The sequence below is a fragment of the Zootoca vivipara genome, chromosome 13, assembly GCF_963506605.1.
Source record: "Zootoca vivipara chromosome 13, rZooViv1.1, whole genome shotgun sequence".
Lineage (NCBI taxonomy): Eukaryota > Metazoa > Chordata > Lepidosauria > Squamata > Lacertidae > Zootoca > Zootoca vivipara.
The window spans coordinates 42,162,269-42,187,806 of NC_083288.1; the positions used below are offsets into that span (position 1 = coordinate 42,162,269).

Below are 25,538 nucleotides of genomic sequence, written 5' to 3' on the forward strand. Positions count from 1 at the left end.
AAAACAACATTAGGCAATCTTTCAGGTTTCTGGGTCCAACGCTGTATGGAGCTTTAGGCACCAGTGGCAGGTCATGTCATTTTGGTAACGGAGGCAGAAATTGGCACAAAGGTCTTTTATTATGAACTTCTAACTTCACCAATACACCACTGTCTCCTTATTATCTACTGAAAGGGAATTAAACCCAACAGTTCTGAATATGTGACAAACACATTTTCTTCTGCAATTCCACGGGGGTTCACAAGCATTGAATAAATAACTACATTCCAACTGGGTTATTAACAGGGCTATAATTAAAGCTGTGGCTTTTCAAAAAACCCTGTGGACTTTCAGTGGCCACTGGAAAAAGTAACGCCAAGGATACTAAAATTAAGCAGAATAATTTAAATAGGGTCTCGGATCCACAAGTCTGATCTTGGATACTCCCAGATTGCTTCCTCTTAGCTTAATAAAGCACCATTCAAATGAGACAGTTTTTATATTGGAGAAGTTTATTATACTATTGCCAGAGAAATAGTGGTTTCTGCGTAGAACAAACAGTTGCTTTTGAACTGAGAATGGTGGTTTTAGTTGTCTTGCTGCTGGAACTGGTTTCTTACAATGTATGTCAGGCTCACATAGCAAAATGCAGGCTCCAAGGTCCACATCGTCCACTTCACACGTATCATCAGCCAGGAGAATTCCTCATTGGTGGCATTGTTTCCCATGGTGGCTTCATCGCCTCTGAAGCAACATTCACTGAAGAACCCCCATCAGTGCTGCCTGAAGAGCTTGTGTAAGAACTAAGCTACTCTTTTATTACAGAAGAGGAATGATCAAACCTGGAGTTGCAAACTTCTTCTACTTTAAATGGGGAAAACTACTTTAGATTTGAATGGGACTTATACTGGTGCAAAAAATTACAGGAATCTCTTTAAATTTAAGACAATACGGGATAAACTCCCATTTCTGGATAGGGAAATAAATATCACTGTTTTGCAATGTATGCATGTTTGTGTGTCTGGGAGAGCCCTTTTGAACAGCCCATTTTGATAAACTTTATTTGAACTACTAGAGTGTTAGTAAGAATGAATTTTTAATAACCTTTTTTGAAACTGAATGTGCTTATGGTATTATTTTTTGATCTTTGGCTAACGTTTGTGATAGCACTGATAGGTACTTTCTATGAAGTATAGAATTCAGTGAATTCCAATGACCATCATGAAAACGAGGACATTGCAGGGAGAGACCAGAGACTTTGTAAGAGCCAGAAAAAGATCTCAGGCGTTTAAGGGAAAACCTCCCATTGCCCCACATTAGCAACCCCTGCTGTAGATACTATTAATCTTAAAAGTTTGGAAAACTGGGGCAAAAGTAAAAACCTGAATTTCAATAGGGACAAAAGCACAAATCTAAGATGAGGAACACTTGGCTTGCCAGTAGTACATGTGGAAAGGTTCAAGGGATCTGCATCAACAGAAGTATAATGTCCTGATCAAAGGAAGCAATTGTACTGCTCTATTCTGCCCTGGTAACTTGGAGTCCTGGGTCCAGTTCTGATCACCACAATTTAAGGAGGATATTGGCAAGTTGGACCATATGCAGAAGAGGGCAACAAATATGTTCTGCAAACCAAGTCTTATAAGGAATGGTTAAGGGAGGTTTTTTATGTTTACCTTTGATGAGACTGAGGGGAGCTATGATAGCCATTTTCAAATATCTCAAGGGCTGTCTCCAGGAGGATGAAGCATGCTTGTTTTCTCTTCCTCCAAATCAGGGTATTCAAGTTACAAGAAAGGAGATTTCCACTAAACACCAAGAAGAAGTTTCTATTTATAAGGGCTGTTCAACAGTAGAGCAGACTGAGAGTTAACCCCACTGAACTCAATATGATTAACTACTGTGTTGATATGTAAAGGGAAATAACTGTTGGCGTTTCTACTGAAACAGTTTGTAACTCTCATTCTAGGGTGGTGCCTAAGCTTTACCAGCACATCGTGGCCTTGGCATTTGCAGTCAAGGAGATCAACGAAGACCCTCACATCTTACCCAATATCACCTTGGGCTTTCACTTATATGACAGCTATACCCATGCAAGGAGCACATATCTTGCCACACTGCTACTTTTATCGATGGTGGAGAAATTTGTTCCCAACTATATATGTGATGTTGAACGTTATCTGGCAGGGGTCATTGGGGGATTGGATTCTGAAATCTCCTTTTATGTGGCTACTGTTTTGGACATCTATAAGATTCCTCAGGTAGGACAAACATTTACTCATGTAATACTTCTATTAGCTTGCATAGAGGAAGACAAAAACTGTAATAATGGGCTAATGCTGCCAATTTCTTCAAAAGTCCAATACAATACAAGCAGCACGCAAAGGCACAAGATTCAATCAAGTTTCAATCAAGTATTATTAGTACAAAAAGAAAACAATAAGAGAACCATATACAAACGCTGACACAGAAGCCAAAACCAAACGTCAAGCAAATAGCATATGGTCTTTGAGGCTATGTAGCGGTCAGCAAAGTGGCAGCAGGTCGAACGAAGTGTCAATGATAGACAGGCTGCCAGCGTTTTTCGCCTGTTTCGCCCATATGACGGGCTTCTTCAGTATAGAGGAAGAGGCAGGATCCTCAGCATCAGTTCAGGGTGAAGATGAAATTAGAAGGAGAACCATGTACACTACTTTGAGACCCATAGAAAATAAAGGTGGTACATAATTACCATATAATATAAACAAACAAACCTGAATATGGGGAAAGGGTGCAATACTAGAAAAAAAAATACTTGTCCCTCCCCCTTGTCTTATACACAAATCTAGACCACTGATATCCCAAAGGCAACTGATGGGAGAGTGGGATTCTCTCTCACCAGCTGTTTTTAGTTATGTAGCAATTTCTGCTTAGTGAGGAGGGTATCCGAACTGAGTTGCTGGGGAAAATGGGAAATTGCTGTAAATTCTGACATAGCGAGATAATGTCTAGGTGATCTGCTGTTTGGTGAGTGGTTTTATCCATTGTGCAAGACCCTGCCAAATTTTGCAATGAAGAAAAAAATCATTTATATGTTTTTTAATAATAATAATAATAATAATAATAATAATAATAATAATAATAATAATTTATTTATTTATTTATTTATACCCTGCCAATCTGGCTGGGATTTCCCCAGCCACTCTGGGTGGCTGCCAACAAAATATTAAAATACAATAGTCTGACAAACATTAAAAACTTCCCTATACAGTAAAATAGACACAATGACATTGCCCTGCTCTAGTCATCAAAGTGTTCACAAGATTTATAAATAAAACAAAACAGACCCGGTGTCCTCTCCAGTCATGAAATCAAATGTTTAAAAACCACAAATGGGAGATGATCCCAGTTTCCAGTTGTAACGAAAATAACCCTAGGATGATATATTTGGTCACAGCCTGGATGTATAAGGGTTAATGCATCTCCTACCCTGAGTTACATCACATGCTTGTGGGGGCGGGGTTACGGACATTCTATGAGGAGAAAACGGCAGTTAGTGACAGTTGACAGTTGGGATAGAGAGGGAGATAAAGCAGGAGAGTGTGAGCTTGGGTGATGGTAGAATAGGTTTATAGAGTAGTGTTAGGTGAGGAATTGGTGAGGTTTGAAACTATATGTTTAAGAAGAACAGTTCCATTGAAACCACATGCTTGTACACATGAACCTTGAATGCAACCATTAAGATCTTAAGACATTAAATGTTAACGTTCCATCTGTGCTATCGTCTGTGTGAACTTTCCAGCAGAGGTATCTATTGCTCATCTGGTGGGGATACTCATTAAAAGGACAAAACCCCTTATCTAAGGCAGAAAGGATAGGTTGTTGTCCTTTGAGTGCACCGAGAGGAGGAAGAGGGAGACTGGTTCAAGGGTGACACAGAGTTTCCTCGGGAGGGAGGAAAGCTTCGCAGTGGGGAAAGCTCAAGAGAGGAGAACCCCTTACTGGTGTGTACACTAGGAATAGTATCATATCCACCTCAGAGCTTTACAAGATACCGTACCATGTTTTGGGCTGGAAGAGTACTCTCATTTTATCTCTAAACCCCAAGCGTTATAAGGGGGTTTATAAGGAGAATAACCGGGATAGTGGGAGGTGAACTTTACCTCAGGACATCCCCATTAAATCCTTTTATAATCTGAGAGGTAGGTTGTACAATAAAGACGAAAAGTACAGGATTATTGTCACACCAGTCCATCTGCATGTTTGTCTTTGTATATCTGAGAGAGAGGCACAGAAACCCCAAAACATTGGCAAAGGGCATATTTGACTAACAGGGTTCACCACATAATGATTATGTATACTTTGAAAGTACTCTACTCTGTCTCTTTTTCCCCTCCATTTACCTTGTAGCTCATTTATGGCTCGCCTCCAGTGATGAATGAGAAAAGCCCAGGGCTTCCCTTCTACCAGATGGCAGCCCCAGAAGCCCTTCAGTATGAGGGAATTCTCTCTTTGCTTCTACATTTTAGGTGGCTGTGGATTGGAGTCATTGTAACAGACAATGACAATGGAGAAAGATTTGTGCAAACTATTTCCCCAATGTTTATGGAAAGTGGTGTCTGCTTTGCATTCATAGAAAGATTCCCCGATTTCAGTTTTATATCTGAAATGTATGGCTTGCTAGAACAGGCAGCCAATATAGAAGATAAATTGTTTAGCAGCAAAGCTAATGTAGTTGTGACATATGGAGAGTCTTATTCCTTGACAAATTTTAGATTGCTTTCATACCTATCAAAACATAATGACTTGACCAACAATGTAAAAAGTAAAGTATGGATAATAACAGCCCAGGTTGAGTTCGCTTCATTTGTCTTTCAAAGGACCTGGGATTCAGGAATATTCGATGGTGCTATAGCCTTTGAAATTCACTTCAGAAACCCACCAGGATTTCATCAGTATGTTTTGCACAGAAAACCTTCCACCACAGAAGGGGATGGTTTTATCAGGAACTTCTGGCAACAGGCCTTTGAATGCGTATTCCCAGATATCACTTCAGACAAGGTGGAAGGAAATATTTGCACAGGAGAAGAGAAGCTGGAGAACCTTCCTGGATCATTTTTTGAAATGAGCATGACAGGCCACAGTTACAGCATCCACAGTGCTGTGTACGCCATGGCCCATGCTTTACATGCCATGTCCACATCCAGGCACAGAGGAATGGTGTACGGAGGGAGAGGGAAGAATCCGAATCCACAGTTTTGGCAGGTAAAGGTTGTACATCCTCAACAGAGCTCTGTTGCTTCCTCATAATCAGAGTTGTGCCCAACATTGAGGGAGGGGGAGTGCATGACATCTCATGGGACCTATTACCCCCCCCCCCAACGTCTTATCTTCATGAAAGGGATTAACTAGGGTGAAGGTGCTTCATTCTCGGTAGTTGGGGATGTGCTTGGTGTGATCATAGCACGTGCCTGGGTAGAGCTAGGCTTGGCATGATTCTTGCTACTGGTCCCTCCTGCCCCAGAGCCCTTAGGCGTCTCGCCTTTCCTGTAATTCTTCTGCAGGTGGTCTTCTTTCCCACACTTCCAGCAATTTCACTCCTCTGAGGCTGCATTTTGTGATTAGTGTATAACACACGGTCTGTCTGAGAGCAAGCGTGAGAACTGGATATATCCCTATCTCTATGTATTATGTGATGTACTTTCACTTTTGCCTGTTCTTTCTCGGAGCTGGATGAGAGAGAGCACTATGATTCCTTGTCTGTCTAATATAGTGAAATAAGTATATTTCACAGGAGCGCCCTGACGAAGAAGGGGGTGCTTTTCCAGAGCTATGCTCACCGGAGGACGCTTGGAGAAATGGGGAAGGGGGTTGCTGATAGCCCGGAAAACTCTCCCTACAGTCTTTGCTCTGGCACATCCTTTCGAGGATCACAATTTTATTTTGGAAATATTATATGGCACTAGGCAACCACACCCACTCTGAGGATTATGCATTGGTTCACAAAAGATTGTCACCTTAGTCTTTCCTCTCAGAGTTCAAACATTTCGGCAGAGTCCAAAAATGAATCTATGAACCTATAATTCTGCTGACAGATGAGAAGGCACTGATCTGGTGTTATCCTAGATGATTCCCCACATATTGTGCTGCTTGCAGATCTGGACTACGTAAAGGCAGTATACCCCCAGAGGAAAGGGAAATTATGTCCGTGGATACTGCCCTGTATTTGAGGAGAAAGCATTTGTAGGAGATAATCTTTGCAGCACAATGAGATGCCACTGCGTTCACAAATAGGAATAATAATAATAATAATAATAATAATAATAATAATAATAATAATAATAAATTAATTAATTTATACCCCGCCCATCTGGCCGGGTTCCCCCAGCCACTCTGGGCGGCTTCGAACAAAATATTAAAATACAGAATTCCATCAAACATTAAAAGCTTCCCTAAACAGGGCTGTCTTAAGATGCCTTCCAAAAGGTCTGGTAATTGTTGTTCTCTTTGACCTCAGGTGGGAGGACATTCCACAGGGTGGGTGCCACTACCGAGAAGGCCCTCTGCCTGGTTCCCTGTAACTTGTAAATAGGAAGCAGTGATCATAGTCAATAGAGAGGATCAGCATTTTCTCTAGCCCATATCCACCAAATCTTTCCTCAGAGCAGATTGCTGCACAACACTGCGTCTCATGGAGAGGGAGAAAGGGAACAATGGAAACGGGAGTGTGGGGAAGAAGAGCTGTAAGAAAGAGTGTGAGAGAGGCATGTTTGTGAAAGATAATGGGTTGGCTCTCTCCATGCTTGGACCTGACTCCACTCAGTTGCCTAAATCACCACCCACCTTTTGCTGCATTCTCTGCACACAGGAAAAAAGTTTGCTCAGCCTTGTATTAGACTGTAGCCTTTTCTAAACACCTGTCTTTTCTGTTTTCTAGCTCCATCACTTTCTGAGAAGTATCTCATTTAACAATACTGCAGGAGATGTGGTCTTCATCAACCAGAATGGAGAGGCAGCATCTAGCTTGGATATTGTCAATTGGATCATATTCGCCAACCAAAGTTTACAAAGAGTGAGAGTTGGGAGGATAGATCCACAAGCTCCTCCAGACCAAAAATTAACCCTTGATGAAGATGCCATAACATGGCACAGTTGGTTTAACCAGGTACTGCCACATTGTTATCTAATTCAGAAGAGATTTAATATAACTTAATCAATAATAACAAGAAATAATTACAGTACCCACCTGTCTGTCTAATTACTGGCTTTTTAACTGCAAGTTACTGATTAGTGGATGGCCAAAGCAGGTTCACCAACTTGAATAAAATATTGAGGGGTAGGAAAGCCTCACCACTGCTTCTATCTACCTTATGCCTCTAGCTTGACTGCTCCCTCAATTTTCTCTATGGGCCCCATGTGGGATCCAGAAACATTCTGGAGAAATTTAAGGATGCCACTAGATACCACTTTCCAGTCACTTCAGCACCAGCTTCAATTTAAATGCAAAATTCATTACATTAAAAAAAAAATCATTGAAAATTGTAGTGGAGGGGGCCTGGGCATAGACCACTGGGAATTCCAGGCTTAAAGGTTTGGATAAAGCACTTTATGAATAAACAAGCCAATTCACCATGCATATCCCTAGAACAGTGTTCACTGTGGAACACGCTCCCTCCAGATGTAAAGGAGTAGTGAAATCTAGGTTGTCTCACCGTAATCCCAACCCTTCATAGACCTCACCACAAGCTTCATCCATACAAATGTGGTTTTTGCATCATACAATCTTCATCTGAATGTGGGTTATTAGGCCCAAGTCAAATAACGGTTTTTCTATGAAAAGGCCTGGATACAGGAGGGCATGTTTTCTTTCAGCCAATCATGGCCTTGGCATACATTTCCACTGCGCTAGAGGGTGTATATCTGAAAGACCAATAAGCTATCCAGTGGATTTTTGCACGATCATGTTGACTTTGAAACAATCTTACATTAAACAGTGCACACAGGAGGTCAGTTGGACTAATTAAATAGGTTCTTTTTTCCCTTCTGAAAGACTGCAACCAGAATCCTCAGAAAACTTGGGAAATAAACAAAAAGTGATTGGGATTTATTTATAAATATTAAATACTGGTTTTGAACTGAGTAAAAGACAATGTATGAATTTATAAGCCCCAGATTTTTGCCTTTCTTGCGAGAAAAGTGGAGAAATGAAGTGGTTGGGAAAGTGAAAACAGAGAGCAGCAGATGTAGGAGACCACTGGTCTTCTAAGGGGGCCAGTGGAAAAGGTGGAGGCAGGAGAAGTGATGAAGATAGAGAAAGTGAAGGACGGAGGCTGAGAGGAAAGGTGTGAAGAACAAGAAATAGATCATTCGGAATAGATGCATCAGTCTTCAAAAAAGAGTTACTGGTATCTCAAAATATGTATTCCAAAGTATATTTTCCCTTTAACATGCCCGGTGTTTCAAATCTCTTGGATAGCTTCATTCCAATTCATGTATTTAACCAGAATTTTCATTTTATTTTTCTATAAGTACTCATATTGAACACATTCCTCAAAAATCCCTTATTTGGAAATATAAGGAACTCTTACCCAGACAGCATATGATGAGCCCAAGAATAGGTGTAGCCACCAGCACCAAATTAATTCTAGAGATGTCTACCTAGAGGACTACATACTAAGAAGTAACAATTCTGCATACCATTATTACACCCGTGGAAGTCATTAATATTTTAAGGTTGCTTAAATTAATATTCTAAAATGTAAAGCAGATAAAATTTAATAGAAAAATTATACATGATATCAAACATTTGATTTTAAACATTGAAGAAAAGAAGAAGTAACAATTATAACAAGATTAACAGGGACACTAGAGTAACTTCAAAGTGTGCCTGCACATACCAGAACAATAGAGGAGTTGTCACATCATGTCAGACGTAACTACTACCAAAAAGAAAAGTAGCAGACTGGCAAATTTTAATGAAGGAATATTCACAGCTAGCCAGGGTCACCGGGCGAATTAGAGGTCAAACAAAGCAAAAAATGAAAAAGGAATGGAAGATTTTTGACGATTATATATTAACGAGTAAAGTAATAAGATCATGAAGGCAGATGGGTGCTGAACCTGTTGGGAATTAAAAGGAGAAAAATTAGAGGTGAACTTTCTGTGTATAATAAGATGGACTAATACAAATTGCATAGGATATGATTGGAAGACCGTTGTTAAATTTTGTGTTTTATTTTATATGTACAGATTTTTCTTTTTTCTTTTTTGTATTTTGTATTTCTTTTTTCGCTTTTGTATTTTGTATTTTGTTTTTCTCTCTTTCCTTTCCTTTTTCTTTCTTCTTCTTTTTCCCTTTGTTTCCTTCCCCCTCTTTGTAATTTTTATTTAGAGGAGATAATCTGTGTATAGAGCAGGATATGTTGTGGTTTGCCCCAACACCTCTCTATTCTTCTCTTCCCTACTACTTGTAAATGAGGATCCATGATTTCTCTGTATGGTTTTAAAGATTGAAATAAATAAAAAACATTTTTTTAAAAAAGTAGCAATTGCCCTTGGTAGAGGCATTCCGTGTCAGTTTAGAAATATAGAGAAGAGCCTTAGAACCTGAAACATTCTGAACTCATTATTCTCTTGATGATTCTTCTACTCTTCCATTTATGGAATAGACTCAGCCTCTTTCTGTCTGTACTGAGAGATGTCTTCCAGGATCAAGCAAGAAAGTGAAGGAGGGACAGCCACCTTGCTGCTACGATTGCATTCCATGTGCAGAGGGGAAGATTGCAAACCAGGATGGTAAGGAACAGGATTCGATTAAATGGATCCATTTGATTGAAAGGTGTAAGGATGGCTGAGGATAAGTTTCAAAAGAAGACATAAGCTATTGTGTGTGTCTCCCTGCCTCTTTGTGGTCATTGCCTTTCAGATATTGGTGGTGGCAGCAGTAGTAATAACAATAATTTATATGCTACCCATCTGACTGGCTTGCCCCAACAATTCTGAGAACCTTCCAAAAAATGAAAACATCAAACATTCGAAACTTCCTTATATATGGCTGGTTTGGTGTGTCTTCTAAAAATCAGATTGTTGTGGACCCCTCTACCAAGAAGGCCCTGGTTTGCCTGGAACTTCACTTCCCGCAATGGGAGAACTGCCAAAAGGCTCTCAGAGCTTGATCTCAGTGTACAGGCTGAACAATGAAGGTATATAGGGTCAAAAATTTGACAGATTGTTAGAATATATTAATAAATTATAATAACAATGCATTGAGAATAGCCAGGTGGTACGTGGTTCAAATAATATCCAGAGGGGCCCTTGTCACTCCTTCCGACTTACGCAAGCTGCACTAAAGCTAGTGTGATGATACATTCAAATATCATGAGGAGGAATGGCCCTGGCTGTGTCACTTATAGGACCACATTGCTCTCAACAAAATGAGAGAGTACTGGACATATGTTTTAATTTGAGCTGAGCTCTTTTCTTCTCAGAGAGAAAATAAACATTTCAGCTAGTTCGCATGAAAGGAGCTAAGGACCATATCCTTATTTTCCCCAGATATGAATGACTGTTATAAATGCCCAGACAAAGACTATCCAAGCAAGAACCGGGATGCATGTTTACCCAAGGATATCAGCTTCTTGTCTTATGAAGAACCTTTGGGCATCAGTTTAGCCTGTTTCTCTCTTTCCCTTTCCTTGATCACAGCTCCGGTACTAGGTATATTTATGAAGCACCACAACACACCTATTGTCATTGCAAATAATCGAAACCTCACCTACGCTCTCCTCATCTCTCTCCTGCTCTGTTTCCTTTGTGCATTGCTCTTCATTGGCCGACCAGAGAAGGTGACCTGCCTCCTCCGACAAACAGCTTTTGGCATCATCTTCTCAACTGCTGTTTCTTGTGTCCTGGCAAAAACTTTAACTGTGGTTTTGGCCTTCATGGCTACAAAACCAGAATCCAGGATGAGGAAATGGGTGGGGAAAGGACTAGGTCACTCCATTCTCCTTTCCTGCTCCATAGTTCAAGCAGGGATATGTACTGTGTGGCTGGCAACCTCTCCCCCATACCCAGATGTGGACATGCACACTGTGATTGAAGAAATCATTCTAGAATGTAATGAGGGGTCTGTGACAATGTTTTACTGTGTCCTCGTCTACATGAGCTTCCTGGCAATTGTAAGTTTTGCTGTGGCTTTCCTTGCCAGGAAGTTACCAGACAGTTTCAACGAAGCCAAGTTCATCACTTTCAGCATGTTGGTCTTCTGCAGTGTTTGGCTGTCCTTTATTCCTTCCTACCTGAGCACCAAGGGAAAATATATGGTCGCTGTGGAAATCTTCTCTATCTTAGCCTCCAGTGTTGGGTTGCTGGGCTGCATCTTTGCCCCCAAATGTTACATAATCATTCTGAGGCCTGAGCTGAACAATAGAGAACAGCTAATAAGGAAGCGAAATTAAAGAAATGAGAAACCTGTCATTTGCTGTATTTTTTGTTTCCCCCTGTGTTTACAGTAGAATATTTTGAAATAAAAGTTCTGCTGATGGCTTATATAATTTTTTCTGGGGTCCAAATTTCCATAAACGAAATTTCCTTTGTAAAAGTGGCTTATTTCCTTGGAAGAACTCAATCATACCTTTACACATACATTATTCTCTTGTAGCATGTGCTGACAAGAAGACTCAGAGCTCTTCTTGTCAAAATATACATGCCAGTAAATCTGTATCCGGCCTTAATTCTCAATGATAAAATTTGTCTCTCAGCTTTCAGTATGATGGGATCTATGAAACTGTACTATTGCAGGCCATGGAATATTCGAGTACTCATTTATGGTTTATTGTTCTATACTGCTAACAGTCAGATTTCTCCTGATTATATAACCCAGGCTCATCCAATAGAGCTGAAAAGGAAGTACTTTTTTATAGTGCACACTTTTGAACAATAGTCTTTGCTGACCCAAGGGATTGTCAATGACTTAGATGTATTTAACAGATTCATGGAAGTTACGTCTATCCACATCTACTACTCATGATGCCCCCACTATCAGAGGCAGTATGTCCTCAAATACCAGTTGATCGGGGAACAAGAGTGGGAGACTGCAGTTGAGCTCATGTTCTGTTTGCAGGTTTTCCGTAGACTTCAGACTGGCCACTGTGAAAACAGGATTCTGAGCTAGATGGGCCTTTGATCTCATTGAGCAGTGCCCTTCTTATGACTGCTAGGATTGGGTATGGGAATATGAGAGCTATCTTTCATGGCTGTGACTTGAATTTGGCTGAAGGACAATCCAAATTGGGTCATGTCATGCAAAGCTTGGGCCAAGTTCAGGAAAGACAAGCACAGATCGTCCCATTATGGGATAGGATACACAGAGTGATCTGGAGTTTTCAGGGTGTGAGTGGTGGGTGGTAAGGGTGCCAGAGTCTATTTCACCACCCTGTTTCCTGCAGAAACCTCTGCATAGCAGCTGGTTTGGGGGGGATTTGATCCAGCTGGTTTCAGGGTGCTCCTATAGAAGAAGCACCTATCAGGATCAATTCCTGTTCTGAGTTGGAGCTGGAGGAAGGGGACACATCATTTCCGTTTTTTAAATATATGAAATAACCCCCCAAAATCATGAATTCAACTTTGATGCTGCTGCACAGATTGCATTTTAGAAAAAGTGTGTGTTATGCTATAATAACATGCTCCCTTTATTCAAAAACAATTGCCTCTCCATATTCAGGGAGAGTGTTCTGTCTAAACACTCACAGGTTCCCTGTAGCTGCAATTGCCAGTTGGTTACAGGAGGGATATTGATTTATTAATCACCCATCCTTCACCCTATTGAAACAGTTTAAAACAACATTAGACAATCTTTCAGGTTTCTGGGTCCCAGGCTGTACACAGCTTTAGGCACCAGTGGAAGGTCAAGTCATTTGGTAATAGGGGCAGAAAATGGCACAAATGTGAGGACGTTGCACAGTTCCATCACCCCCCACCTGGGGTGACCAACCACCTGGGACTCAAACCAATTTTGGGTTCAGATAGAGCTAATGGGGTACCCAGAATACATCGCTGGTTCAGTACTTGGTGATGCGCTACTTCACCCAGCGCTTGAAGACTGGGATTCCACAAAAAGCTTTACCACCCAAAGTTTTGATGTTTTGCTATTAGGAAGGCAGAACCTCAAGGCCAGCCAATTTGTCTAAAGGCATATTCCTCCCCAGCTTCGAATACCACAACCATTAGCAACCATAGCAAGGTCAGCAAGTACAAGAAAAATGAAGTGGTTAAACGGAATGACGCTTAAGGAGAAAAGCAATGTTAGATGATGAGGTGATAAGGAAAATACATTTTATAAGCATGATCATTAATTGACCTGAACTGTGAATGGAAATAATAAGGGAGGGTGGGAGGGTGTCGCTCTTCACCTAGCAGGGCTGCGAGAGGTCCCTGAATCTGCCCTTTTAAGCCTCACTGCCAGGCCAGACAAGGCAGCAGCAAGGTAGTGCCCTCCAGGAGGTGCCACTCTATGGCCCATTTATGGTGCCTTTTGGGTGGGAAAGACCCTTCCCTTTTGAGATACACTAGCCAAGGAGAATTCCCCTCCAAAGGCCAGCAAATGTGTGTCCCTAGGCCATAGGGAAAGGAGGCTGAGAGTGAGGGTACGAAACTGTCATCCCCTGGAAAAGTGGTGAGCAGCCATTATAATCATGCCACATGGTTGGTGTGGATCCAGGTCCACTCAGCCAAATTCCAAGATGTTGAAAACACCGTAATACATTTTGGAGTCTCCATTTTTTACAAGGTCTTCTATTATGAACTTCAAACTTCAAAATCCACCAATACACCACAGGTCCCTTATTAGCCACTGAAAGGGAATTAAACGCAATTTTAAATATGTGACGAACACATTTTCTTCTGCAATTCCACAGGGGTTCACAAGCAATTCCAGCTTGGTTATTAACAGGGCTATAATTAAAGCTGTGGCTTCTCAAAAAGCCCTATGGACTTTCAGTGGCCACTGGCAAAATAAGGCAAAGGATACTAAAACTAACCAGATTACTTTAAATAGTGTCTGGGATCCACAAGTCTGACCTTGGATACTCCGAGATTACATCCTCTCAGGTAAATAAAGTACCATTCAAATGAGATAGTTTTAATCTTGGAGAAGTTTTTTATACTATTGCCAGAGAAATAGTGGTTTCTGCGTTGAACAATCAGTTACCTTTGAATTGAGAATGGTGGTTTTAGTGTTCTTGCTGCTGGAACTGATTTCTTACAATGTATGTGAGGCTCACATAGCGAAATGCAGGCTCCAAGATCCACACCGTCCACTTCACACGTATCATCAGCCAGGAGAATTCCTCATTGGTGGCATTGTTTCCCATGGTGGCTTCATCGCCTCTCCAGCAACATTCACTGAGGAACCCCCACCATCGCTGCCTGAAGAGCTTGTGTAAGAACTAAGCCACTCATTTATTACAGAGGAGGAATGAGCAAACCTAGAGTTGCAAACTTCTTCTAATTTAGCTAGGGGAAACCACTTTAGATTTGAATGGGACTTAAGATGGTGCAAAAAATTTCAGGAATCTCTTGTGAATTTAGACAATACAAGATAAATTCCAGTTTCCGGATATGGAAATGAATATAAATGTATTGAAATGGATGTATATTTTTGTGTCTGGGAGAGCCCTTTTGAACAGCCCATTTTGATAGACTTTATCTGAACTAGAGTGTTAGTAAGAATCAATTTTTAAAAACCTGTTCTGAAGCTGAAGCTTCTTATGGTATTATTTTTTGATCTTAGGCTAAGGTTTGTTCCAGTACTGAAAGGTACTTATTATGAAATATAGAATTCAGTGAATTCCAGTGACCATCACTGCCTCATGAAAATGAGGACATTGCAGGGAGAGACCAGAGACTTTGTAAGACTCAGATAAAGACCTCAGACGTGTAAGGGAAAACCTCCCATTACCCCACATTAGCAACCCCTGCTCTAGATATTATTAATCTTAAAAGTTTGGAAAACTGGGGCAAAAGTAAAAAATCTGAATTTCAATAGGGACAAATGCGCAAATCTAAGATGAGGAACACTTGGCTTGCCAGTAGTACATGTGGAAAGGTTCTGCATCAGCGGAAGTATAGTGTCCTGATCAAAGGAGGTAATAGTACAGTACTGCTCTATTCTGCCTTGGTCACCTGGAGTCCTGTGTCTAGTTCTGATCATCACAATTCAAGAACTAAATTGGCAAGCTGGAACATGTGCAGAGGAGGGCAACAAATATGGTATGGAAACCAAGTCTTATGCAGAACGGTTAAGGGAGTTTTGCATGTTTAGCTATGATCAGACTGAGGGGAGGTATGATAGCTATTTTCAAATATCTCATGGGCTGTCACCAGAAATATGGAACAAGCTTGTCTTCTCTTGCTCTGGAGGGTAGGACACAAATCAGTGTATTCAAGTTACAAGAAAGGAGATTTCAACTAAACATCAAGAAGAACTTTCTATTTACAAGAGCTGAGAGTTAATCCCACTGAACTCATCCTGATTAACTACTGTGTTGATATGTAAAAGGAAATAACCGTTGCTGTTCCTACTGAAATAGTTTGCAACTCTCATTCTAGGGTGGTGCCTAAGGGTTACCAGCACATCGTGGCCTTGGCATTTGCAGTCAAGGAGATCAACGAAGACCCTCACATCTTACCCAATTTCACGTTGGGCTTTCACTTATATGACAGCTATTCCTATGCAAGGAGCACATATCTTGCCACACTGCTACTTTTATCCATGGTGGAGAAATTTGTTCCCAACTATATATGTGATGTTGAACATTATCTGGCAGGGATCATTGGGGGACTGGATTCTGAAATCTCCTTTTATGTGGCTACTGTTTTGGATATCTATAAGATTCCACAGGTAGGACACCTATGTATTATACCTGTATTAGTTTGCATAGAGGAAGAGGCAGGATCCTCAGCATCAGTTCAGGGTGAAGATGAAATAGGAAGGAGAACCACGGCAACCACCTTTAGAGCCTTAGAAAACAAAGGTGGTACATAATGATAATATAAACAAACAAACCTGATTAAGGGGAAAGGGTGCAATACCAGAGGCAAAAAAATATTCCCTCCCCCCTGTCTTACACACACATCTAGACCACTGATATCCCAAAGGCCACTGATGGAAGAGTGGGCTTCTATCTTTCCAGCTGTTTTTTAGTTATGTAGCAATTTCTGCTTAGTGAGGAAGGTATCCGAATTGAGTTGCTGGGGAAAACGGGAAATTGCTTGCAATTCTGACATAGCCAGATAATGTCTAAGTGATCTGCTGTTTGGGGCGTGGTACTTGTCATGTGACACAGACACATGGGAGCCGGGACAGCAAGGCAGGCTGTAACTGTCAAATCCCAACTGCTGTAGTGTAACTGTCAACTGCCATTCTAGGCTTGAGTCTCTTTGTCCAGTTTGTGTAACCTGACAGTCATGAACATCTTTGCCTCTGTGTTTCTGTAACTGAGTCTATGTTTCTGAAACTATGTTTTATGAAGAACAATGTTTTAATAAAGCTTTCATTATTTTAACCAAGAACTCTGCCGAAATAAATACCGCTGCCCGTCAGTACTTAAGTTCCTCTATTCATTTTATCCATTGTACAAGACCCTGCTAAATTTTGCAATGACATAAAAAAGTTTGCTTCTTTTATAATAATAATAATAATAATAATAATAATAATAATAATAATAATAATAATAATATAATGATGTATTTTTATAAGCCACCAATCTGGCTTCCAACAAAATATTAAAATAAACTAGCCCGACGAACGTTTAAAACTTCCCTACACAGTAAAATAGAAACAATGACAATGCCCTGCTCTAGTCATCAAAGTGTTCAACAGATTTATAAATAAAACAAAACAGACACAGGGTCCCTCTCCAGTCATGAAATCAAATATTTAAAACCACAAATGGGAGATGATCCCAGTTTCCAGCCCATCTGCATGTTTGTATTTTGTATATTTGAGAGAGAGGCACACAAACCCTGAAACATTGGCAAAGGGCATATTTGACTAACAGGGTTCATCACATAATGATTACGAATACTTAGAAAGAACTCTACTTTGTTCCCCCCCCCTCCATTTACCTTGTAGCTCATTTATGGCTCTGCTCCAGTGATGAATGATAAAAGCCCAGGGCTTCCCTTCTACCAGATGGCAGCCCCAGAAGCCCTTCAGTACAAGGGAATTCTCTCTTTGCTTCTACATTTCAGGTGGACATGGATTGGAGTCATTGCAACAGACAATGACAATGGAGAAAGATTTGTGCAAACTATTTCCCCAATGTTTACCAAGAGTGGTGTCTGCTTTGCATTCATAGAAAGAATCCCTGATTTCAGTTTTATATCTGAAATGTATGGCTTGCTAGAACAGGCAGCCAATATAGAAGATAAATTGTTTAGCAGCAAAACTAACGTAGTGGTGACTTCTGGAGAGTCTTATTCCATGACAAATTTTATATGGCTTCCATACCTATCAAAACATGACGACCCGGCCAACAATGTAAAAAGTAAAGTATGGATAACAACAGCCCAGGTTGAGTTCGCTTCATTTGTCTTTCAAAGGACCTGGGATACAGGAATATTCAATGGTGCTATATCCTTTGAAATTCACTTCAGAAACCCACCAAGATTTCATCAGTATGTTGTGCACAGAAAACCTTCCACCACAGAAGGGGATGGTTTTATCAGGAACTTCTGGCAACAGGCCTTTGAATGTGTATTCCCAGATATCACTTCAGACAAGGTGGAAGGGAATATTTGCACAGGAGAAGAGAAGCTGGAGAACCTTCCTGGATCATTTTTTGAAATGAGCATGACAGGCCACAGTTACAGCATCCACAGTGCTGTCTACGCCATGGCCCATGCTTTACATGCCATGTCCACATCCAGGCACAGAGGAATGGTGTACGGAGGGAGAGGGAATCCGAATCCACAGTTTTGGCAGGTAAAGGTTGTACATGCTCAAGAGAGCTCTGTTGCTTCCTCATAATCAGAGTTGTACCCAACATTGGGGGAGGGGGAGTGCATGATATCACATGGGACCTATTACCCCCCACCTTACCTTCATGAAAGGGATGAACTAGGGTGGAGATGCTTCATTCTGGGTAGTTGGGGATGTGATTGGTGTGATCAATGCACATGCCCGGGTAGAGCTAGGGTTGGCATGATTCTTGCAACTGGCCCCTCCTGCCCCAGAGCCCTTAGGCATCTGGCCCTTCTTCTAATTCTTCTGCACGTGGCCTTCTTTCCCACACGTCCAGCAATTTCACTCCTCTGAGGCTGCATTTTGTGATATGTGCAAATCACACGGTCTGTCTGAGAGCAAGCGTGACAACCGGATATATCCATATCTGTATGCATTATGTGATGTATTTTCACTTTTGCCTGTTCTTTCTTGGAGCTGGATGAGAGAGAGCAAAATGATTCCTTTGTGTAATATAGTCTAAATAAATATGTCACTGGAGCGCCCTGGAGAAGTAGGGAATGCCTTTTCCAGAGCTATGCTCATCAGAGGACGCTTGTAGAAACAGGAGGGGGGGGCTGCTGATAGCCCAGAAAACTCTCCCTACAGTCTTTGCTCTGGCACATCCTTTCGAGGATCATGGTTGTATTTTGGAAATTTTATATGGCACTGGGCACCCCCTCACACACACCCACTCTGTTGAATACGCATGCGTTCACAAAATTCTGTCATCTTAATTTTCCTCTCAAAGTTCAAACATTTGGGCAGAATCCAGAATTGAATCTATAGTTCTGCTGACAGAGGAGAACACACAGCTATGGTTGTATGCTAGATTATTCCCCACATATCAGTCCTGCTTGCAAATCTAGCGGATGTAATGGCAGTATACCAAATAAAGAAAGGGAAATGATGGTTGTGTCCTATTTTGAGTGGATTCTGCCCTGTATTTGAGGAGAAAGCATTTGGAGCAGAGAATCTTTGCAGCCCAATGAGATGCCACTGCATGTACAGATAGGAAGCAGTGGTCATAGTCAATAGAGAGGTTCAGCATTCTCTCTAAGTCCATATCCACCAAATCCTTCCTCAGAGCAGGTGGCTGCACAACACTGCGTTTCATGGGGAGGGAGAAAGGAAAAGATGGAAAAGGGAGTGTGGGGAAGAAGAGCTGTAAGAAAGACTGAGAGAGGGGCATGTTTGCGAAAGAAAATAGGTTGGCTTTCTCCATGCTTGGACCTGACTCCACTCACAGTTGCCTAAATTGCCACCCACTTTTTGCTGCATACTCTGCACACAGAAAAAAGGTTGCTCAGCCCTGTATTAGACTGTAGCCTTTTCTAAACACCTGAATTTTCTGTTTTAGCCATGTATTAGAACAGCAGCCATTTCCAAACAAGTGCCTTTTCTGTTTTCAATCTAGATCCATCACTTTCTGAGAAGTATCTCATTTAACAATACGGCAGGAGATGTGGTCTTCATCAACCAGAATGGAGAGGCAGCATCTAGCTTGGATATTGTCAATTGGATCATATTCACAAACCAAAGTTTGCACAGAGTGAGAGTTGGGAGGATAGATCCACAAGCTCCTCCAGACCAAAAATTAACCCTTGATGAAGATGCCATAACATGGCACAGTTGGTTTAACCAGGTAGGGCCACATTGTTATCTAATTCAGAAGAGATTCAATATAGCTTAATCAACAATTATCACCAACTTGAATTAAATATTGAGGGGGGCTGGCAGGTAAGCCCCACCACTGCTTCTATGTACCTTATTCCTCTAGCTTGTCTATTCCCTCTATCTTCTCTATGGACCCCATGTGGGATCCAGAAACATTCTGGAGAAATTTAAGGATGCCACTAGATGCCACTTTCTAGTCACTTCAGCACCATCTTCCATTAAAATGCAAAATTAATTACATTAACAAAAATCATTGAAAGTGGTAGTGGAGAGGGCCTGGGCATGGACTAATGAGCTGTATGAGGTTGCCATGGTACCACACTGGGAATCCCAGGCTTAAAGGTTTGGATAAAGCACTTTATGAATATACAGCCCAATTCACCATACATATCCCTAGAACAATGTTCGCTGTGGAACACGCTCCCTCCAGATGTCAAGGAGATAAAAGACCTACTCAACTTTTAGAAGACATCTGAAGGCAGCCCACCGTTGGAACAAGGAATGAAGGCAAATATTTCATTAAGGAGATTACAAAGCAGAAGAACCCTTTTACGATTAAAAAAACACTTAAGCAAGGCTGACAGTGTAAACTCACCCTGGGTAATCTGATTGCAAACCAAAATAGCGAAAGCTAGGTTGTCTCACCCTAATCACAACCTTTCACAGACCGCACCACAAGCTTCATCCACACAAATGTGTTTTTTGCATCAGACAATCTTCATCTGAATGTGGGTTATTAGGCCCAAGGCAAATACCAGTTTTGTTTTGTTTTTATGAAAAGGAGGGCATGTTTTCTTTAAGCCAATCATGGCCTTGGCATAAATATCCCCTGCACTAGAGGGTGCTTATCTGAAAGACCAATTAGCTATCCAGTGGATTTTTGCATGATCATGTTGACCTTGAAACAATCTTACATCAGACAGTGCACACAGGAGGTCAGTTGGACTAATTAAATAGGTTCCTTTTTTCCCATCTGAAAGACTGCAACCAGAATCCTAAGTATATAAAGAAAAGGGAAGAGGTGGAAGCAGGAAAAGTGGTCAAGACAGAGAAAGTGAAGGAAAGGAGGCTGAGAGGAAAGGTGTGAAGAGCAAGAAACAATGTATTAGGAATAGATGTATCAGTCTTCGAAAAAGAGTTATCTCAAAATATGTATTCCAAAGTATATTTTCCCCTTAACATGATCAGCGTCTCAAATCTCTTGGATAGCTTCATTCCAATTCATGTATTTGTCCAGAATTTTTATTTTATTTTTGTATAAGTTCTCATAAAGAACACATTCCTCAAAAATCCCTTATTTGGAACTTTAAGGAACTCTTCCCCAGACAGCATCTGATGAGCCCAAGAATAGGTGTAGCCACCAACACCAAATCAATTCTAGAGATGTCTACCTAGAGGGCTACATACTACGAAGTAACAATTCTGCATACCATTATTACACCTGTGGAAGTCATTAATGTTTTAAGCTTGCTTAAATAAATATTCTAAAATGTAAAACAGAAAAAAATTAATAGAAAAATTATACATGATAAAAAAACATTTGATTTTAAACATTGAAAAGAAGAAGAAGTAACAATTATAACAAGATTAACACGGACACTAGAGTAACTTCAAAGTGTGCCTGCACATACCAGAACAATAGAGGAGATATCACATCACGTCAAACATTACTACTACTAAAAAGAAAGGTAGCAATTGCTCTTGGTAGAGGCATTCTGTGTCAGTTTAGAAACATAGATAAGAGCCTTAGAACCTGAGACATTCTGAACTCGTTATTGTCTTTATGATTCTTCTGCTCTTCCATTTATGGATTAGACTCGGCCTCTTTCTGTCTGTACTGAGAGATGTCTTCCAGGATCCAGCAAGAAAGTGAAGGAGGGACAGCCCCCTTGCTGCTACGATTGCATCCCATGTGCAGAGGGAAAGATTGCAAACCAGGATGGTAAGGGAAAGAATGTGATTAAATGGATCCATTTGATTGAGAGGTGTAAGGATGGCTGAGGTTAAGTTTCAAAAGAAGACATAAGCTATTGTGTGTGTCTCCTTGCCTCTTTGTGGTTGTTGCCCTTCAAATATTGGTGGTGGCAGCAGTAGTAATAACAATAATTTATATGCTACCCATCTGACTGGCTTGCCCCAACAATTCTGAGAAGCTTCCAGAAAATGAAAACATCAATCATAGTAAAACATCAAACATTTGAAACTTCCTTATATACGGCTGGTTTGAGGTGTCTTCTAAAAGTCAGATTGTTGTGGACACCTCTACCAAGAAGGCTCTGTCCCTGGTTGCCTGTAACCTCACTTCCCGCAATGGGAGAACTGTGAAAAGGCTCTCTGAGCTTGATCTCAGTGTACAGGCTGAACAATGAGGGTATATAGGGGCAAAATTTAGACAGATTGTTGGAATATGTTAATCAAATGATAATAACAATGCATTGCAAATAGCCAGGTGGTACGTGATTCAAATAATATGCAGAGGAGCCCTTGACACTCCTTCCGACATACACAAGCTGCACTCAAGCTAGTGTGATGATACATTTAAATATCATGAGGAGGAATTGCCCTGGCTGTTTCACTTATAGGACCACATTGCTCTCAACAAAATGAGAGAGTACTGGACATATGTTTTAATTTGAGCTGAGCTCTTTTCTTCTCAGAGAGAAAATAAACGTTTCAGCTAGTTGGCGTGAAAGGAGCTAAGGACTATATCCTTATTTTTTCAAGATATGAATGACTGTTATAAATGCCCAGAAGAAGACTATCCAAGCAAGAACCGGGATGCATGTCTACCCAAGGATATCAGCTTCTTGTCTTATGAAGAACCATTGGGCATCAGTTTAGCCTGTTTCTCTCTTTGCCTTTTCTTGATCACAGCTCTGGTACTAGGTATATTTATGAAGCACCACAACACACCCATTGTCATTGCAAATAATCGAAACCTCACCTACGCTCTCCTCATCTCTCTCCTGCTCTGTTTCCTTTGTGCATTGCTCTTCATTGGCCGACCAGAGAAGGTGACCTGCCTCCTCCGGCAAACAGCTTTTGGTATCATCTTCTCAACTGCTGTTTCTTGTGTCCTGGCAAAAACTTTAACTGTGGTTTTGGCCTTCATGGCTACAAAACCAGAATCTAGGATGAGGAAATGGGTGGGGAAAGGACTAGGCCACTCCATTCTTCTTTTTTGCTCCATGGTTCAAGAAGGGATATGCACTGTGTGGCTGGCAACCTCTCCCCCATACCCAGATGTGGACATGCACTCAGTGACAGAAGAAATTATACTAGAATGTAATGAGGGATCTGTGGCCATGTTTTACTGTGTCCTCATCTACATGAGCTTCCTGGCAATTGTAAGTTTTGCTGTGGCTTTTCTTGCTAGGAAGTTACCAGACAGTTTCAACGAAGCCAAGTTCATCACTTTCAGCATGTTGGTCTTCTGCAGTGTTTGGCTGTCCTTTATTCCTTCCTACCTGAGCACCAAGGGAAAATATATGGTCGCTGTAGAGATCTTCTCCATCTTAGCCTCTGGTGGTGGGTTGCTGGGCTGCATCTTTTCCCCCAAGTGTTACATAATCATTCTGAGGCCTGAGCTGAACAATAGGGAACAGCTAATAAGGAAGAAAAAATAAAGAAATAAGAAACCTGTCCTTTGCTGTATTTTGGGTTTTTCTCTGTGTGTGCAGTGGAATATTTGGAAATACATTTTTAGTAGCTCCCCCCCCCAAAAAAAGAAGAAGAAACAAAAAGACAAAAAAAGGAAAAAATAACTGTAACAACGATATTTCTCATTACTTAACATTGTAGACTTCCTCTATTCCCCCCTCACTGGGTCCATTTTTAATCTATCCTCGGCAATTTTCATATTATATCTTAAGCATTTTCTAGCACTTATACATTTTCATCTTCCTCTATTTCATAAACAATTTCCTCTTCATTATCCCTCAAATCCCTGCATCTTTGCCCCCAAATGTTATATAATCATTCTGAGGCCTGAGCTGAACAACAGGGAACAGCTAATAAGGAAGAAAAATTAAAGAAATGAGAAATCTGTCATTTGCTGTATTTTGTGTTTTTCCCTGTGTTTACAGTAGAATATTTTGAAATATAAGTTCAGCTGATGCCTCATATTATTTTTTCTAGAATCCAAATTTCCATAAATGAAAATTCCTTTGTAAAAGTGGCTTATTTCCTTGGAAGAACTCAATCATACCTTTACACATACATTATTCTCTTGTAGCATGTGCTGACAAGAAGACTCAGAGCTCTTCTTGTCAAAATATACATGCCAGTAAATCTGTATCCGGCCTTAATTCTCAATGATAAAATTTGTCTCTCAGCTTTCAGTATGATGGGATCTATGAAACTGTACTATTGCAGGCCATGGAATATTCGAGTATTCATTTATGGTTTATTGTTCTATACTGCTAACAGTTAGATTTCTCCTGATTATATAACCCAGGCTCATCCAATAGAGCTGAAAAGGAAGTACTTTTTTATAGTGCACACTTTTGAACAACAGACTTTGCTGACCCAAGGGATTGTCAATGACTTTGATGTATTTAACAGATTCGTGGAAGTTATATCCATCCACATCTACTACTCAAGATGCCCCCACTATCAGAGGCAGTATGTCCTCAAATACCAGTTGATCGGGGAACAAGAGTGGGAGACTGCAGTTGAGCTCATGTTCTGTTTGCAGGTTACCCATAGACTTCAGACTTTCCATTGTGAAAACAGGATTCTGAGCTAGATGCGCCTTTGATCTCATTGAGCAGTGCCCCTCTTATGACTGCTACGACTGGGTAAGGGAAGGTGAGAGCTATCTTTCATGGCTGTGTCTTGAATTTGGCTGAAGGACAATCCAAATTGGGTCATGCAAAGCTTGGGCCAAGTTCAGGAAAGACAAGCACAGATTGTCCAATTATGGGGTGGGATACACAGAGTGATCCAGAGTTTTCAGGGTTTGAGTGGTGGGTGGAAAGGCTGCCATGGTCTGGAGTTGGAGCTAGAGGAAGGGGACACATCATCTCCTTTTTAATATATGAAATAACCCCCCAAAATCATGAATTCAACTTTGATGATGCTGCACAGATTGGATTTTAGAAAAAAGTGTGTGTTGTGCTATAAAAACATGCTCCCTTTATTCAAAAACAATTGCCTCTCCGTATTCAGGGAGAGTGTTCTGTCTAAACAGCCACAGGTTCCCTGTAGCTGCAATTGCCAGTTGGTTACAGGAGGGATATTTATTTATTAATCACCCATCCTTCACCCTATTGAACCAGTTTAAAACAACATTAGACAATCTTTCAGGTTTCTGGGTCCCAGGCTGTACACAGCTTTAGGCACCAGTGGAAGGTCAAGTCATTTTGGTAATAGGGGCAGAAAATGGCACAAATGTGAGGGCTTGGCACAGTTCCATCACCCCCAACCTGGGGTGACCACCACCTCAACCACCAAAAGTTTTGATGTTTTGCTATTAGGAAGGCAGAACCTCAAGGCCAGCCAATTTGTCCACAGGCAAATTCCTCCCCAGCTTTGAATACCACCGCCGTTAGCCACCATAGCAAGGTCAGCTAGTACAAAAAAAATGAAGTGGTTAAACGGAATGACGCTTAAGGAGAAAAGCAATGTTAGATGATGACGTGTTAAGGAAAATACATTTTATAAGCATGATCATTAATTGACCTGAACTGTGAATGATAATAATAAGGGAGGGTGGGAGGGTGTCGCTCTTCACCTAGCAGGGCTGTGAGAGGTCCCTGCATCTGCCCTTTTAAGCCTCACTGCCAGGCCAGACAAGGCAGCAGCAAGGTAGTGCCCTCCAGGAGGTGCCACTCTATGGCCCATTTATGATGCCTTTTGGGTGGGAAAGACCCTTCCCTTTGAGATCCACTAGCCAAGGAGA

At 41.0% G+C, this 25,538-nt stretch overlaps 2 protein-coding genes across 2 annotated transcripts; both read left to right on the forward strand.

Annotated features, from left to right (window-relative positions):
• The first annotated feature begins 557 nt into the window (after positions 1-557).
• LOC132592973 (vomeronasal type-2 receptor 26-like) lies at positions 558-12,753 on the forward strand. The gene is made up of 7 exons (XM_060281283.1): positions 558-775; positions 1,949-2,240; positions 4,369-5,223; positions 6,896-7,123; positions 9,627-9,753; positions 10,513-11,386; positions 12,729-12,753. Exons 1-7 carry the CDS (start codon positions 558-560, stop codon positions 12,751-12,753), a joined length of 2,619 nt encoding a protein of 872 aa, XP_060137266.1.
• A 1,424-nt stretch (positions 12,754-14,177) lies between these two features.
• LOC132592974 (vomeronasal type-2 receptor 26-like) lies at positions 14,178-24,975 on the forward strand. Its single transcript, XM_060281284.1, has 8 exons — positions 14,178-14,395; positions 15,565-15,856; positions 17,090-17,172; positions 17,614-17,941; positions 19,377-19,604; positions 21,452-21,578; positions 22,361-23,234; positions 24,855-24,975. Exons 1-8 carry the CDS (start codon positions 14,178-14,180, stop codon positions 24,973-24,975), a joined length of 2,271 nt encoding a protein of 756 aa, XP_060137267.1.
• Positions 24,976-25,538: the final 563 nt, after the last annotated feature.